At 46.5% G+C, this 17,829-nt stretch overlaps 1 protein-coding gene across 1 annotated transcript in view; it reads left to right on the forward strand.

Annotated features, from left to right (window-relative positions):
• Positions 1 to 17,829, forward strand: part of SGO1 (shugoshin 1) — a 223,784-nt gene that overhangs the window by 126,462 nt on the left and 79,493 nt on the right. Inside the window, exon 8 of the mRNA XM_069648869.1 lies at positions 17,558 to 17,785. Coding sequence (XP_069504970.1) covers positions 17,558 to 17,785 — 228 coding nt within the window. The remainder of the gene's footprint in view (positions 1 to 17,557; positions 17,786 to 17,829) is intronic.

Here is a 17,829-nt window from a genome sequence, read left to right on the forward strand (position 1 = left end):
TTTACTTTATTTAGATATTTTTTTGCTGATCGTTTTATCAGATCCAAGGTTATTAGGGCCTGTATTCAGACCCCTTGTCCTTGATCGTTGGCTGTTTATTTTTAGAGATTGAGGACTGGATACTTTTTGTCTGTGGTGAAGGTCGAGCCAAGTGTACCACTTTTCCTTGGTGATTTGACATTTCTGGTTCATCACCTGACTCGATTGAGTAAGTTGAACAATCGCATAGGTCAATTGAGCCATCTGTTGCAACCACTGAACACTCTTCGGAGTCTATCCTTCTCTGTTTGTTTGAATTTTTTTGAGTCTTCAGTTGGGATTTGTGTCTGACTTTGGTTCTTGTAACGCATAAGGATTTTCTTTTGGGAACATCCAGACTTTTTGTGTTAGAATTTCTATTGAAGAGACCTAATTTCTGTGGTGGTGATAGATTTCTTACAAACAGTTTCGTCTTCGTTAAGTTATGTTTCAACTTAGTTTTCGTTGCCTTGCTTTGGTTTTCAAGTCTCCAACGTTTTTTGCGCATTACAGACACTATGTTTGCTCATTAAATATTTTGCCGAGCCATTGAAGATTCCAAATGTGTTTAACCCAGATTTTGCAGCCTGCACTTGCAATTGGGAGTCTTGTATGTTTTCATTTTTCTCTGGGTTTTAGTGTTGCGGAATTGTTCCACTTTGATCCAGTTGAACATTGCCGTGAGGTGATGGCTGTAGGTCACCCGTCGAAGTGGAGGCGAGATGTCAACAGCATCTGCTTCAACAGTTCTCACAACTTATCATTCTCTTTCATTTCTTTGCTTGGATTTTTTATACGCATGCTTGCTGTTGAATGAGCATGTGGCCGTTTGCCACCAAATTTGGTTGAATAACAGATGTTTCCGGGTTGTTTTTTCAGCATGACGGAGCCATTTCATACATTCCAAGATGGCATCCATAAGGATTTCTTTCTCCGAGTGCTCCTTCATAGCTAGATCACCCAGTCGATGTTGCCATTGAAAGGAAATTTCCGTTTCACGTTCTAATTTTTGTTGCAATAAAATATTACTCTGCTCAATTGTCACTAATTTTGAAGATACATTTTGCAACTTTGGTCAGTCATGGTCTCGCTTAGGGTCTCGTACAGTTTCACAAAAGGAATTAGTGCTAGGGAAGCCCCAGCTAGCACATTGTTATGAATCTGGATCCCTGCTGTGGCAGATTTGATTTATAGATATTATTTTGTGAAGTCTCCTGAGTTTTTTGACTGTTTGAGGTTGATAGGCATTTGCCTCGCCAGCGTTTTAATTTTCATTTCTCATATCTAGATCAATGTTATGCACAGACTTGCACTTTATTTGTGAGGCCACTGGAGTCTTTGTATTGTTTGAAAAAGAGCCGTTCCAATATGGTGTGCCTGTCCTTTCTGAGTGCAATGCTTGGTCTGTTGGCCACAGAGATGTGGATCTATTGCAATTAGTTCTATTCGGCACTTGAATTCCTGTTGTGTTTTTCTCAGCTGCAGTAGTGACAAAACTGTTAATAAGTTTGTCTTTGACCACAAGGAAGACTGCTGTTAACCGTGCTTCGCCACCGGGTAGGTCAACTCCTGTTCTAGCAGGCATTTTAGCTTGCTTATCATTGCCTTTTGCCTTTCCGAGCCTTGGTCTGTTTTACGGTCAGAGGAGTGGACCTTGCAGACGGAGTCCGATGAATTGTTTTACTCACGGGTGGAACAAATATAAAGTCACTCCGTTCTATAGTAATAGTTAGAATTTGAAGTGCTAATAATTCGATGTCTGTGACATCAAAAGGAGACTGGAAAGAGGCTGTATCTTCAACAGGGATTATATTTTGAAGCGCTGCTGGTTTATTTGAAAGGAAGGCTTCAACATGAAGTTCACTGAGCAACGTTTCATTTATGGAAGCCAACAGGCTCTCCTTAGTCAATGTTGACGGTAATTCCGTGATTAATAAATGTTTGTCTCTCTCGCAATTTGGCTTTTTCCAAGCAAAGATAAAGCAGATACTCGCCTCTGCAAGCAATTGGGTGTCTACATCAATATCGCTAATGGAGAGGTTTCCGTTGCAGTAACATTTGACTTGGAAGATCTTACCTCTGCTGCAGCGTCTCCTGTTGCCGTTAGTAATTTCGTTGTGCACGGCACAGCTGATAAGACAATTTCGATATCAAAGGCAGCGTGAACCGCCGGCTCCACGTAGCTTACTGATTCCGTGCGACGCACTTGGGAGAGTTTGTTGGCACGTCTGTGGTCCGGTCACCGCCATTCTTTGCCTCTGCACCTCTGCTGATGAGGCAGACTGGGACTCGCTCTCGGACTCCGCGCCAGCTGACACCTTTTAAGGTGGAGCTCGAGAGTTAAAGAGCCAGTCGCATAGCAAAATCCACAAAAAATGCGAGTCTTGTCGCTGCAGCTCCTCTCAGGGTAGAGATACCACAAAAGCCAGACTGGGGCATACTGGGACTCGTTCTCGGACCCCTGAACACAATACCGAGAGTGTGGAATCTGCTGGCACTTTATGGGAGGCATTTAAGGCAGTGGTGAGGGGGGCACCAATATCTAAATCCAAAGACCCACAAGGTGGAATAACGCAGAAGTTATACGAAGCAGAAAAGAAATTAGAGACGATAATGCTCAAGGGTGGGCATTCACTAGAGGAAGCTGGAACCATGCGACAATTGCAACAAGATTGCAGGAAGTACTGGGAGAAATTATGCAACCTGAACTATAAAATAAATGCGTTGAAAGGCAGCAAGCGGAGGGAGATAAGCCGGGCTACAAAACGTACAAGGCAGAGTTGCGCCCCCTGCCCCCCACTAGCAATGTTAAATGAGGTGCTAGATACTGGGACGTCTAATGGAGGCAATTATCATCCCACTCCATAAGCCTAATAAACCATGCATGGACTGTGGGTCTTAGACCGCTATCCATGCTTAACCAAGATGGCAAAATACTTATGGCAGTGCTGGCAAATAGGCTGCGGCTCGTTATCAAACTCGTACATCCGGACCAAACCGGGTATGACACGCGCAGGAGCATATCCGACAATCTCAGACTCCATAATGTCATAGAAAAAACAGAAAAGGACCCCCAGGAGGTTGCTATAATTTCATTAGATGCAGTGAAGGCCTGTGACTGTCAAATGGCCCTGGTTGATGGCGGCCTTGAAGGAATATGGCGTTTGGCCCACGTGCTTGAGGTGGGTCCAACCGTTGTACAGTAAACCACTGGCTCTAGTCAAGACGGGGGCGACCATCTCAGATCGACGGCAGCTCAGTAGGGGGTACTAGACAAGGATGCCTGTGGTACCCGATGCTGTTCATCTTAGCACCGGAACCCCTGACGATATAGTTGAGGCAACAATATGGAGAGGTGGGAGTCAGCACGAAGGGAGGGCAACATCTGATATCAATGTATGCTGTAGTATTTGAGATATCCCGAAGAGAACCTACAATATATTTTGGAAGTAATGGGGCGATACGCAGTGCTTTCTGGCAAAACAGTGAACCCCAAGAAATCATGTATATTTCCTCTGGGTAGATATAAAGGGATACCATGAGAGCAACTGCCGGTATTACAAATATAATGGGAGACTAGGACCTTTAGATCTTTAGATACCTGGGGATTGATGTATATCACAGCGCTGAGGTCGAACACAAACGAAACGCAGAGAAGGCAGCGGTTAACATAGAAAAAAGCATGAGGATCTGGACCAAGCGCCCTCTGACCATACTGGGGAGAGTGGCACTGTTGAAGATGGTGATGCTGCCTAGGCTGTTGCACTACTTTGTGAATATACCATATATGATACCCAAGCGATCCTTTGTTAAAATCCAGAGTATATGCAGGGGGTTCGTGTGGCACAATACTAGAAACAGAGTAGCATTATGGAAATTGCAGAACACGTATGATCGGGGGGCATTAAATTGCCCAACTTCCAGATTTACTATCTAGCCAGCCAATTACAATACGTGTCTCGGTGGTTATCGGAAGACTCCACATCGGAGTCCAGATTTTTTAGGTCTGAATGTGTCCTGTTTTTGCCTTTAAAGAATGGATATGGTTTCCAAAATCACGAGGAGACGAGGGGACTGGAATGTTAGACTTGGGACAGAAGATATGGCGAAGAGCCTGCCGGGTCATGGAGAGCCCGCTCCCATGTTCCCCACAGATGCTGCTAGTGGCTGTGAATGGAGTGAATGAGCAATTGAGGAAGATGGTCTGTAAACATTTGGAACCGATGGGTATAGCAATGCTGGGGGATGTGTGGCAGCATGGGAAGGGGGTGGAGTTTGACACACTGGTGGATGACATTGGCTTAAACCGGGGACAATATATCACTTACACTAGCCTGGTTTCGTAAGATAAAAGACACTTGGTCAGAAATGGTGCTGGAGAGTCAGCCCGACACGGCCATAGAAACATTTTGATCCATGAGGTCTCCAGAATTTACACATTTTTACACATTACACATATAATGTCAAGGGTGGGGAAGGAGGTGATTCAGTTGCGACGGGATTGGGAAGAGGAAGCTGGGGAACCTATGAGTGATGTTGTGGGTGAGGGTACATAGATACCACAATAGTGTCCAGGAACCCCTCAGAAGATTGCAAGGATTAAGAATACAGAACACAAACCTATCCTAAATGTGGGACTGGTACATATATTCTGGGCATGCCCGGAATTGAGATTCTAGGGGGAGGTGGCCGGGACGGAGATTAGCTTGGAGGTGGAATCGTTATGGGCATGCATGGTGGGGGGGCTTCTCCAGACCGCGCAAGTTGAAACATGTGAGTAAACTCAAAAACCTGGCTTATATCATTGCTAAGCACTTATAGCATAGCTAGGCACAGAATTGCCATGGGCTGGAAAGCAAGTCATAGACCAAAAGTAAAAGTTTGGTGGCACGACCTATGCAAATCGGCATATGCGGAAACTGTGGTGTGGAGCGAAGCAGTTAATAGAGGAAGAAGCGGGTACCTTGATAGCCTGGAGGCATTTAGTAGCTACACTGTCTGAGTCTGCCCAGACTGGCCTAGAAGACAATGGTTCCTAGGGGGGAGAGGAGGGAGGAGTGTCCTCAGATAGAGTGGTAGAAGATGGTGAGGATAGGGGAGGGGGGTAATGGGGAGGTGGTGGACACAGCATGGAAACTGTACATGAGACTTCGAATGTATAATTGTTGTTCACTGTCCGGTTCCTTTTGGTTGTTTTTGGTTTGTTGAAAGAAATAAATTGTGTTTTTTTAAAAATTTTAAAAAACTTAGCAAGTTCCTGCGCTTCGTTGTACAAGGGAAGCACTACCAATTTAAGGATCTCCCCTTCAGACTGAAGTCAGCGCCCAGAGTCCTTACGAAGTGCCTGGCTCCGGTGGCAGCCCATCTACAGGGGATTCACGTGTACCCTTACCTCGACGACTGGCTCATCCGGATCAAGTCGAAGGACGTCTCCATCAATCACATGGAGAGGACCGTCCGGCTACTGTCGTATCTGGGGTTCTCAGTGAACTATGCAAAATCCTGCTCCACTCCATCGCAGAATGCACGGTTCCTGGGGTCCAGGCTCAACAGTGTCCTGTCAAGCGGCTCCATCTGAGGAGAGGATCGCGGCCACTTTGGGCAAGGTGCAACGGCTGTTGGCACTAAAGATCGCCACGGTGTGAAACATCAAGTCGCTTCTCTGCATGATGTCATGCATCTACCTAGTCCGGCTCTGCAGGTTGTGTATGGAGCCGCTCCAGGCGTTCCTGGACGCCCGTTGCATCCAAGTGTCCAGAAGTTTCAAAGACAGGATCGCGCTCCATGAGGAGTTCCATCGAGCGATAAGGTGGTGCATTCGCTCCAACACTTCCCTGAAAGGGTGGGGAGCACACACCAGATGTCTCCACGCCAGAGACCTGCGACTGCCAGAGTAGAAGGTGTTACACATCAACGTACTGTAACTACAGGCTGTGTTTTTGGCCCTCAAATCATTTCTTCCGTCCCTTGAAGGCAAAGTGGTGAGGGTCTTCACGGTAAATACAACCACAATGTTTTACATCCAGAAGCAGGGGGGCATCAGATCCCTGGCGCTCTCCATAGAGGCACAGGAGTTGTGGCACTGGGCCGTCGCCCAGGGGATGTTCCTCATTCCTTTCCATCTGGTGGGAATTAAACAGTCAGACTCCCTCAGCAGGGAGCTTCGCTCTTGCCACGAATGGGAGCTTCGGCAGGATCAAATAAACAACCTCTTCCTCAAATGGTGCAATCCCCAGATCAATCTGTTTGCGACGGCGAAGAAAGCCAAGTGTTGAAGGTTCACCAGCAGGTTTCCCCAGCTGGGGTGCACCGGAGACACATTCTCCTTTCCTTCCTGTATGCGTTTCCTCCGTTGCCGCTGCTATTCCGAGTCATCAGTCAACTCAGCCGGTGCAGGATGATACTCGTCACACCAGCGTGGCCAAGGCAAATCTGGTACCCGGACCTTCTCAGCATGTCTGTATTCCCGCCAGTCAAGCTGCCCACGGTCGTAGATCTTCACGCCAGGGAAGGAGGCAAGATCCTCCACCACCACCCAGGGTCACTGAACCTAAAGGTCTGGCTCCTGCAGCACTCGTTAGGAGCTGCCTGCGGACAGCAGTGAGGTCCTTTTCAAGGCCAGGGTGTCGTCGATGCTGAAGTGCTACAGACACAAATGGAAGCGTTTGCCGGTCGCAGAAGATTAACCCTCTGAGAGTCACGACCCCCCAGGTACTTCGTACTTGTTGTCGTTGGCTAGGTTGGGGCTGGCGCACGCCTCCATCGTGCATCTAGCGCTTTCTCCCGCTACACCAGGTCTCTGTAGCGTTCTTCTTTTTGGTTGCACCGTCTAGTGAAGGGGAGTTCATCAAAGGATTGTTCCGTTGGTTCCCGCCTGTGAAGGCAGCTGCCCTGGCATGGGAACTCAACGTGGTGATGACTAGGCTCATGGGGGGGGCATTTGAGCCGATGCATCAAGCTCTGCCTTAATTTCCTGTCTTGGAAGACCGCTTTCCTCATGGCCATCATAGTAGGTGAGATCCAGGCCCTGTCCTGCAAGTGGCCTTACTTGACTTTAACACAAGACAAGGGTTGTGCTGCGGACGCATCACTCCTTCATGCCCAAGGTTCCGTCGGAATTTCATCTCAACAAGCCCTTGGTGTTACCTCTGTTTTTTTTCAGACGCTGGCTGAAAGGACTTTGCTCTCGCTGGATGTGACTCGAACACTGACGTATGTGGCCCGCAGGAAGAGTTTCTGGAAAACGTCTCCGCTTTTTGTGAACGTTGGTCCTGTGAACCATGGTAAGACCTTGTCCAAGGCCTCCATCTCCAGGTGGCTCTCCGGCTGCCTCACTCGTTATCACTGGTTGGCAAACCGACCATTGCCTGGCCGTCCGAGCCCATTCTACCAGAGCAATCGCTGCTAAAACAGCGTTCCTGTCTGGTGTGCCCCTGCTGGACATCTGCAGGGCTGCTATGTCGAGGTCCACGCATAACTTCACAAAATTCTACTGCGTCGACAGGTATTCCATGGAGGAGTCCAGAGTTGGCCAGGCAGTGCTACGCAACCTTTTTGCTTGAATGTGAGCCTGTTGAGGTAAGAGTAATTGCTTCTGTTTAGCCTTGCCACCTCCCGTGGTTGTGTATGTACTGCTATGTATTTTTTATTCATGAGCATGTGAATCCATGCCAGACCCCATGCTGGAGAAGTTACTTACCTGCAACTGTTGTTCTCCAGCATGAGTCTGCCATGGATTCACATGCCAACCCTCCCTCCTGCCCCTCTGCGGCTCTTCTTCGTCATACTTCCACTTTACATACTACCAAATCTGAAGAGGCTGCCAGAGGAGGGGCTTAGGTAGAGGGCACTCATTGGCTGGGGGCAGTATGACCCAGAGCTCAGTGATTGGTGTATAGGAGAAAGACAGTTTAAATCGAAAGTGAAACTGTTTTTTTCTTTTACAGAGGATTTCCAGCCTGACGGTTAATATTCATGAGCATGTGAATCCATGCCAGACCCATGCTGGAGAACAGTTACAGATAAGTAACTTGTTCCCTCTCCAAGTAGAGAGTGGGGGGGAGTAAATCGCTCTCCTCTGCAGGTGCCTCCCTCTGGAATGGCCTCTCTGCCCCAGTCAAACTGAAGCCAGATCACCTGAAGTTCCGGAAGCAGCTCAAGACCTTCCTTTTCTCCTCTGGTTTCTCCCCCACCTACTTGTTAACTTACCGTCCTGCGGCGCTGACTTGTTGCTTGATAACTCCCAAGTCTCACTGGGTACCAGGCTACTCTATGACCAGTCCTCCTTGCACTGCCTCCTGGCCTACCATGCAATTAGTTGCTGTAACTGTTATCCCTACAGTCCCCTTGCCTCCTTGCACTTACCCAGAGCCGCAATGCCCTGGCTGCACTTACTCAGAGCCATGCTGCCCTGATCGAATTACCCCCTTTGTTTTCCCTGCACTTCCACCCCTCCCTTCCTCCTGTACTTTTCTTTGTCGCACTTTCTCCGAAAGGCCTAGTAGGATTTGGTCTTGTCCTCCCTCTCTCCCCTTCCGTGTCTTGTGGTGCCTAGAAACACTTGTGTACAGGCGCATAATAAATATATCACAATAAAGGTAATTTAATGAACATGCCTTGGTACTTACAGTATCCCCGGGTTGACCTGCCTGAAGAAACCTTCCATGTTCAGCTTCTGGTCTAGGGAGAGACTGCCTGGCCCTTAACTCTGGCAGCAACGCCATATGTCCAGAAGGGCCATCATTGCCCAGAGGACACCATAGCTACTTGTAGCATCCATAGGAACTGGATGACTTGAAGCACTACACGGGTCTCGATCCAGGAAAGGGGCTGGGAGGCAATCTTGTGCACCACTGTCCTGGTGATCTCCACATGGATCTGGTGTTGTGGATCAGATTTCCTGGATTTAGGGAATGTATCTATACTATAAAGAAAAAGGCTTTAAGGCACCAGTCATACTCACTTGGGTAAACCAAGTGACCAGCTGTTATGCCTGAGAGGCCAGTTGGGATACATCCTACCATTGTGCTCTCAAGGTTAGCTAGTCCACAGAAGTCTGATAGGAGAAATGGTCCTGAAAATCACTGTGGATAAGTTGGGTCAGTTAGTTGATGCAAAAAAAAAGAAGGGATCTTTGAAGAAGGGTTGGAGGGATGGGACAGGGTAAGAGGCTTGACTCTTACTCTTAGAGGAGCTGTCGCTCATGTCTTAGTGGGACTCCGACCTGGTGCAGAAGACCTTCCAAGGCATGTACTAGAGCTAGTCCTGTCCCAGAGGTTGATTGTGGGTGCCCAGTATCTAACCCCCTAAGTGTGCATTGTATAGAACTGCTGGTACTGCTATCCCTCCCCTAATGCTGGTCAGCTTCATTTCTGCCCAGAGTTCATTTTCTCTTTCCCGCACTGTAACTCCTAGAATGTACCTCATAGCAATCGAGAAAACCCGGCCTGGAACAAAGGGCACAGAATTGAGACTGAATGGACTGGGATTTTCCCTTCCCAAAAGGGATGAAACTTCCAACACCAACTCACGACAGACCCAGAAACATAGTTGGGCAATGAAACAGATAGAAGAGACTGGAAGGAAGTCACAGTAATCCTCCCCAAACTTACTTTGAAACAATGAAATCTGAGGAATGCCAGGTGTCTGTAGCGCAAGGGCTAATGAATTAAACTGCTCAACGTACTGTAGCTGATACAAACAGCTGCTCCACCAAAGTGGAACTGGTAGGCTCCTCAAACCTACTGACACACGATAAAAGGAAAGCAAAAGTTCTGCCCTTTTGTTACACAGCTTATGCGCAGATTAGAAACAAAGCCTTAGTTGTTAGGCAGTGCTACTGTGAATGAATAAGATGGCAAAAGTCAGATCGAGTTTTTCCATAAAATCTTGTATTCTGTTCTTAGATAAGTGTCTCAAAGAAATAGTCTGCCGACACGTGTTTCGACCTGTGCCTAAGTCTTTTTCAAGGCAGGACGAATAAGATGCTTAGCGTCTGGGACCTAAGTGATCTGAGTGAGATAATGCATGCGGAAAAGCACATTGGCAGCCAGGTTTCGTTATGGTGAGTCTTGTTGTTGGAGGCGTTGGCGAAATATGTGGTACCAAATGGCAGGAGCAGTTTGTAACTGGCGTTCTAGTCGGTCCGAATACCGTAGACGAGTCCCAAGGCAAAAGTTGCCTGTGTGTACTACGCGCATGAAGTCCAATGGGGATTCTCGAATCGTGTCAACCTGTTCTAACGTCGTGTGATGTCACGTGATGTAGTTCAAATGCCGTTACATGAAAAAGAAACTAGACTGGTCGCCATTGGACTTCGCGCGCGCAGTACACACAGGCAACTTCTGTGATTAGATGTGAAGGTGTTGATGGAGAGAACAGAATGAGTTGCTCTTGGAATGAGTGGGTAGGTTGTGGAGAGGGGAAGGGTGTGGGTCAGATAAGGGGTTGATAATGGGGAGGTTGTAGTGGCCCGTTAGGAGCATGGGGTCACCGTTGGGAATGGAGTCAAGCGGGAGATAAGGATCGGAGAAAAATGAGTTCAAATGGCCTGGAGGCCATTAGACTAGAATAAAAGTGAAATGGGTCGTTTGACCTAAAAAAAAACCTGGCCTACTGCCCATTTGACCAAATTTGTTTGACCTCATTTTATTTTTTTCCCTACTGCAGAGGGAGTCCCTCTCCCCACCCCCCCACCCCGCTGCAAATCTCCCCTCCCCCTGAAATTCCCCCACACCTCAGCCTATTCCTTTACCCCACTCCATAACTTTTTTTTTTATTGAAGTGTACTATTTGACCTACCGAATTAGGTCAAAAAGATGCGGTCAAATGGGAGTAGGTCAAATTGGCATTAGGTCAACTATGCCGATAACGAATAAAAGTGAGATTGGTGGGACCGAGGTTGCGAAGTGATTAACTGTGCCTTTGGGGGACAAAGGCAAACGCTGGAAAGGAAAGCTTTGTTTATCATTATACCAACCCCTCCTCCTCATTCTGTGGAACGAGTGGTGTGAGAAAAGGTGGCAGTGGGTGTGCAAGGCAGGAGGTGTAGCTGAATCATGTCTCATTGATGGCCAGGGCTCGGAGCAGTGGGGGTTGAGTTGTAAAGGAGGTCTTGGTGCATATGGATTGGGAATTCCAAACTCAAATGTGAGTGTGTTGGTAGGGGGAAGTGAGGCGAATGGAATAGATGAGATTTGTGTAGTTGAGACAGAAGGGTGCCTTCTGTAGGTGGCTGGATCAGGATGGTAAGGAGAAAGGAATAGCTGGGAGAAATTGAGGGATGGCTGGGGGTGAAGAAAGCGAGGAGTAGTAGGCCATGCCGGAGTGTGGTATGTATTGTAGAGGGGAGGCAGAGCTGGGAAGGGGTTGTTGGCCAGCACGGTACAAGTGGGTTTGGATACTGGAATGGGTGTGGCAACAGGGAGAAGTAGAACGGTACAGTGGCTTGCGCGCTCGCTGCTGCAACCTGTGATCTGCAGTTTTGAATCCTGTCAAGGCCAGCACAGCCTTTCATCCTTCTGAGGTGGTTAAATGAGTCCCAACATCAGTTTGGGAATACAGAAAATATAATGTTCTATATACAGCGTTTTGGCAAAAGCTCTATATAAATAACAAATCGGTATCATTAAAATGAAGTGGTCCAATGTTCTTAAAGTCAGGCCATAAGTTCAGCCAGCAGGCGATTATGGCTGTGGCAAAAAAGGCAGCGAGTGTAGGTAGTGGCTAATGAGCTTTACCTAGCGTTGCTGAGTGGTAGAGGCAAGAAATGGGGAGCTGGGGGGGGGGTCAGGCCCATCCACGTCCCAACAGAACCAAACTGATTCTGCCCTCCTTTGTTTGCCCTTATAAGTGATACCCAAGCGCTACTGCCCAATATTTTTTTTACTGCAATGATGCCATTTTGGGGACTGTATACTAACAGTGCGGCTCCCCATGTTTTTGAGTACTTGCTTTTAGATCTCTTGGTTTTTAGCAGTGTTGCTGCCCTCTCATGCCAGAAACCCTCAAATAAGTGTATGCACTTTCCCCAGGAAGCAGCATGGGGTTCCCGGTCAGTGCTTTGCATGACTGAAGCTGCTTCAAACTGGGGTTGGGGCTGTCTGATCCCACACCACATTTCTCTGAAGGGATGTCTGTCAGTGAGCAGATGTATGGTAGGTGGCTGCCCAGGACTGGACAGCCTCTACCTGCTTGGTGCAGATCCTTCCCATTGGTGGCCTGGGATAGCTCCATCCTGTATTTTGCAAGGAAGGAGACGGACTGGAGCCATTCTAGAGGTCACGCACTGGAACATAGATACCACTGGGAAGAGCTGAAGGACTGCTGCTGAAGTAACCAGCATAGCCAAATCCCACCAGTGTGTATCCATTGTACCGTCTTTGAACCCCGAGACTGGTGCACCTAATCAGTCGGTGTCCTGCAAGTGAGTTGAAGCAAAAAAAGTGACTCCTTTATAAACAGCTAGCATAACAAAACAGATATGCTGGGGTTCCAATACAATTAATGAAAGCATGAAATTTGCAAAAGGAAAACATTTCACTAACAATGCCTATCTGGCATAATAGCTTTTTGTTTTGTTCACGTTCATCTGCATAAAAGAAAAGCACTGTTTTTTTAAATGTAGTTTACGCCCACCCTTAATACAGGGGTACAAAGCAACTGACAAATTGGCAAACTTAACAAGCATGTTAACAAATGCATTGCCTATTTAAGGGCACCATGTTGGCTCCCATCATGCAGTGCAATGGCGGTTGAAGCCAGTTCCTTTTATCTTTGAGAGACGATCCATAAACGCATCTTCCTGCTTTTTGTAGTTTTTTTCTATTTTCAGTTTTCTTCAATTCATTTTTACTTCACACTACATCATTTCTCTTCTGCTACCTTCTTAGACCATTGTTTCTGAAGACGAGGCGTTTTTATTGTTTTTCTTTTTTTTTTAATCAACTTTATTTAATAATTATACAAAACATAATACAACTGAGTAACAGAATGGGAACAAGAAAAAGATTACTCCATATACATCAGTGCAACAAAATGCAAATTACTACTAAAGTAACAGCTATTCAAAACGAAATCTGAAAACATCCCCACCCTCCTATCTCATGGCAAGACGTGATAACACAAAACACAAAAAAAAGGACAAAACATACACCCCTACCAATCCCCAACCTCAATATCTACAAAATAAACCAAAGCCTACACCTCATCCAAATAAATCCCTGAATGGCCCCCATCTCTCCTCGTACTCAGTTTCCCGATTTTGTCGAACTGCCTGAGTCTTCTCATACCAAGAGAGCGTCCGCATATTCGATACCCAGTTCTCGCAATGTGGCTTCTTCCTGGATTTCCACACCTTCATTATTTGTTTTATGGCCATCAACAACGCTCTATCAATCCATTCCGAACAATCCCACATCTCCACACTTCGACTATCAGTTGAAAGGAAAATCACTGACAGAAAGTATGAGGCAGTGTCATACTAGTTACCATATCAATGCAATCCAAAACTTCTCTCCAAAAGTCCAGCACTCTACTACACTCCCAGAGCATATGTAGATAGGTCCCTCTCGAGCCCCAACACCCCCAGCACAGATCTACATCAGCCAAGCCTCTCTCCTTCATTTTCACTGGTGTCCAATAAATACGGCCTTAGACGTTGGTGAATATACCTCAGATTTAAATCAACCTTGGCCCTCACCGAAGCCCTCCAATTATTATCCCACAAGCCATCAGAAAGATCAGTTTCCAATTCAGACACCCACTTCATTCGCAACTGACCCCAGGAACTCCTCATACAGTCCTGCAAAGGCATCAACCTAACATATGTAGAAACTGTCCTAGGAGACGTAGCAAAAATCTCACAAATCTGAGGTCTACCACTCAAAGGTCCGCTCAACATTTGCAATCTTTCCACCAACAACCGCTCCAAAAGCCCATATCTACCCGCCTCTCTATTATGCAGACTATAACGATTAGCTAATTCTTCAAACAGAACCACCCCCCCCTCCTCTCCATACATCCCCTATTTTCAGAATGCCCCTGTTAGCCCAGCCCCTCCAATTAAGCATTTTATTATTAATTTCTAAACCCGGATTCACCTAAATAGAGGCCGAATCATACAAATACAAGGATTGCCCACACCCCAGAATCCAATTAACCAACACTGACTTAGAAATCACTAGTCTCCAATCTTGTACCAGAATTTGCCAACCTCCCATACGAATATAAACAGTCCAGGGAAAAGGGATGCAGCATTTCCTTTTCCATTAAAAGCCAATATGGGTCTGATCCCCGCCCTTCCTCAAAGTAATAAACCTTCTTCAATAAAAATCCCCTACAATAATTCTCCAATACCGGATAACCAAAGCCCCCATCTTTAACTCTACGCACCAAAATAAATCGTGGAATTTTTGGCCTATTACCTTTTCCCCATAGGAAGTCCATAAAAATCCTATCGATGCTCCGGAGCACTCTTTTAGTAAATTTAAGGGGAAGTGATAGAATAAAATACAGGACCTTTTGGCAACAGCATCATCTTTATAGCATTGATTCTTGCCCAGATGCTTAGAGTCAATCTTTTCCCATCTTTGTACATACTTCAGCAGAATTACTCTCAATTTGTCTACATTGTATTCTACCGTTCTCTTAATATCGCGCACCAAGTAGACTCCTAAATATTTCACCGAAACATCAGCCCATTGACAATCCCAATCCAACAACCTCCCATTCACCGGGTTCATCTGAAGCAGAAAAACTGCAGTTTTACCCCAGTTCACTTTATAGCCAGACAATTCTCCCACCTCTTGCAACATATTCCTCAATAAGAGTCCACCCACCTCCGGATTCCTCAAGACCACCCTCAGATCATCAGCATATGCTAGGACTTTCACCTCATCATTTCTCAACTGCCAACCACAGATATTCTGCTCCTGCCTAAGATAAGCCAACAACGGCTCTAGGACCAAATTAAACAAAAGGGGCGAAAGAGGACACCCCTGTCTCGTACCTCCTATACAACCGAAAAGCCTGAGACAAAACATCATTAACCCATATTTTAGCCGAGATATTGTGTTGCAATGCACCTATAGCATTCAGAAATTGTGGGCCAAAGCCCACCCGAAGCAGTGTGAAATTTAGAAACGACCAATTTACACAATCAAATGCTTTCAGCGTAAATAAAAATCATATATCCTCCACCTTAGCACGAGACAACCCTATTATATTCAGTAATGTCCTAATGTTATCATAGCCATATCTATCAGGTGTTTTTATTGTAAATTCTCCCAAGGAGGGGAGGTGAAGAAATCTCCACACATCTCTGGATTTCGCCGTCCCTGCACAGGCTGTCTGTGAAGGACAGAATCGACTTCAAAGTCCTCTGCCTTATATTAAAGTGCCTAAATAACCTAGCCCCGGGCTACCTGGCAGACGAAATTCACAGATACAGCCCAGCCCACTCACTTCAGTATGAGGACAAAGGATTCCAACATCTCTGCCTGTGTCCAGGGGTGATCGCAAAGCTGTAAAGACTCCTCTATTTAAATGAATACCTCTACTGCTAGGGATGTGACGATTCCGACTCCACTTATTACTCGCCAGTGGAATGCTGCAATTTTATCCCTTTGGTTCTCTAGTTATGAGTTGATATGTCATATATGCCCAAATGTGATTGTTTGCCAGGTCTGCGCATAATAAATAAATCGAATCAAACTAGTCCACTATAATGTAGTTTGCCAAATGTGGAGCCTGTGGAGGCAAAAAAGACAAGCGGGCGAATGCTCCATGTTTTCCATATGTCCCACAGGGTACAAAAGAAAAGGAGAAAAAGGTATCGGACAAAAAATCGCTTCCACTTCACAAAGAGACCAAATCCCTCTGAAAGTGACCCTGCTTCAAAGAAGCTCAAAGGATTATTCTCTAAAGCCTATCAATTCACACGCCACAGTGGGTGCTGCTGGGTGTCAAGAGTTTTGCCAATTAATTGCCGTCGGCCAAGGTATTTTTAAAATGTTGGTCATTTTCAATGGCGATCCCTTCGGCTGCTGAGCAGGGTCGGTGTAGTTTCGGATCTGACCCAGCAAGCAAGACCGATCATGGCAATGACTCGTTGCCAGACTCAACTACCCCATCCCAAAAGCTTCCCAAAGACTTGATGACCCCTACCTGAAATCAAACCCACACCCTTTTCTCGTGATTGTGATGTAAGACCATCCTGATATGGTATTTAACACAAACTTGCCACACTGGGCTCCATGAGTCGAAGGCCTAAAACATGACTGGTTGTACTTCCCCCTCTTTCCGCCTTCTCGAGGCACAGGCTTGATATGTGGATGATTGTGCCACCACAGATTTTGTAAAGGGAGCAGCCTGACCTATCGAGTTTCAAGTGGACTGTTCCTACAATGACTGACACTATTGCCCTGTGACCCCTGACCACTTAACACTGTACCATTCAGATTTCAAAGGATGGGGACGTTAATGTATCCTTCACTCGCACAGTACAAGCAAACTGAACTGATAGATCTATAATATAGCTCCCTGTTGCACCACATCCACCCATTCCCTGCACTTGCCTCGCGTTCCTGTTGTGAAATGCAGAGAATATGGAAATCCTACCAGCCGAAGGATGCTGCTTAGGATGGGAGAAATGCGTGCGGGGAGGCTGGGGTGGAAGTGTTGGATGATAGCTGGGGAAGGAATGCAGGGCTGTAGATGTGAAATGTGGATGAGAGCGCCAGGTACAGATCATTTAACACCGCCAAATGATACTGTGGTTAAAGGCTACTCTAGTAACTATCACATTTTATATATGCCATTCACTGTATGGTTAAACTGTTGGGCATTGTTGCCGGTTGGGGACAATATCCCTTGAGCTTTTAAGTTTGGTGACTGGGGGCAGGGTGGAGAACTGCAAAATTTAAAAATATACAGTGCTCTATCACATGACAGGCTGGCTTGTGTAGTACTGTTTTGCACAATCCACATTCATGCAATACCAATAAAACGGGGACCTTGTTGTGTCGGTCACACTCTACGGATGTGTACCCTTCCCCACACGTTTCCTGCACACACCCCACCGTGCTCCTGTTCACCAAACTTTGAAAGTGAATGGCATATCGTCCCCAAACCCCCTCCCCCCCCCCCCCCCCCCCCCCCCACAGTCTGATTACATAGTCATGCAGGGGTGAGATTGGGTCATGCATGTGCAAATCTTTTGAAGGCTGGTAGGTTTTCGGCAGATCCAGTTGTGTCCATTTCGACTGAGCCTGTTGCACACCACGCCCACCCATAGGGCTGCATGTAAGGTCTGTCTTAGAGCTGAATTGAGCCTAACTGAGTGCAACCCTGGAAAAGGTGCCATGGTAGTGTGGAAGTTGCAGACACAAGAAATTAAGGTCTAAATGTTTTTCACCTAGTACTGGCTTTATGACATTGTTTCTGAAATTAATCGATATTTGGGCTATGGGAGGACAGTAATTGAAACTCAATGTCATTTCGCATGGACTAACCTTTTCAAATTGCATCCTGTGATTGACAGGTTCACCCAAAACAAAGAAAATCAAGAAGCAGGCTGGTTTGAAAAATAAGACTGGAAAGACTCCGCTGGTTGTGGCGTCCGTGATTGCTGGAAGCAAGCCTGACGTGGACAACACTATGGAAATAGAAAATGGTTTTGGTCCACACGTTCTGGAAAGCACAATTGCGCAAGTGCACTCTCCAAAATATGTCCCGTTTGAAATGGAACCCAACATACACGACGAAGAAGGTAACTTCCCCAGATTTATTTTCTTTTCATGACTTTCCAACCCA

This window comes from Ambystoma mexicanum, chromosome 2q (assembly GCF_040938575.1).
Source record: "Ambystoma mexicanum isolate Mex_15411 chromosome 2q, UKY_AmexF1_1, whole genome shotgun sequence".
NCBI classification, from domain to species: Eukaryota; Metazoa; Chordata; class Amphibia; order Caudata; family Ambystomatidae; genus Ambystoma; species Ambystoma mexicanum.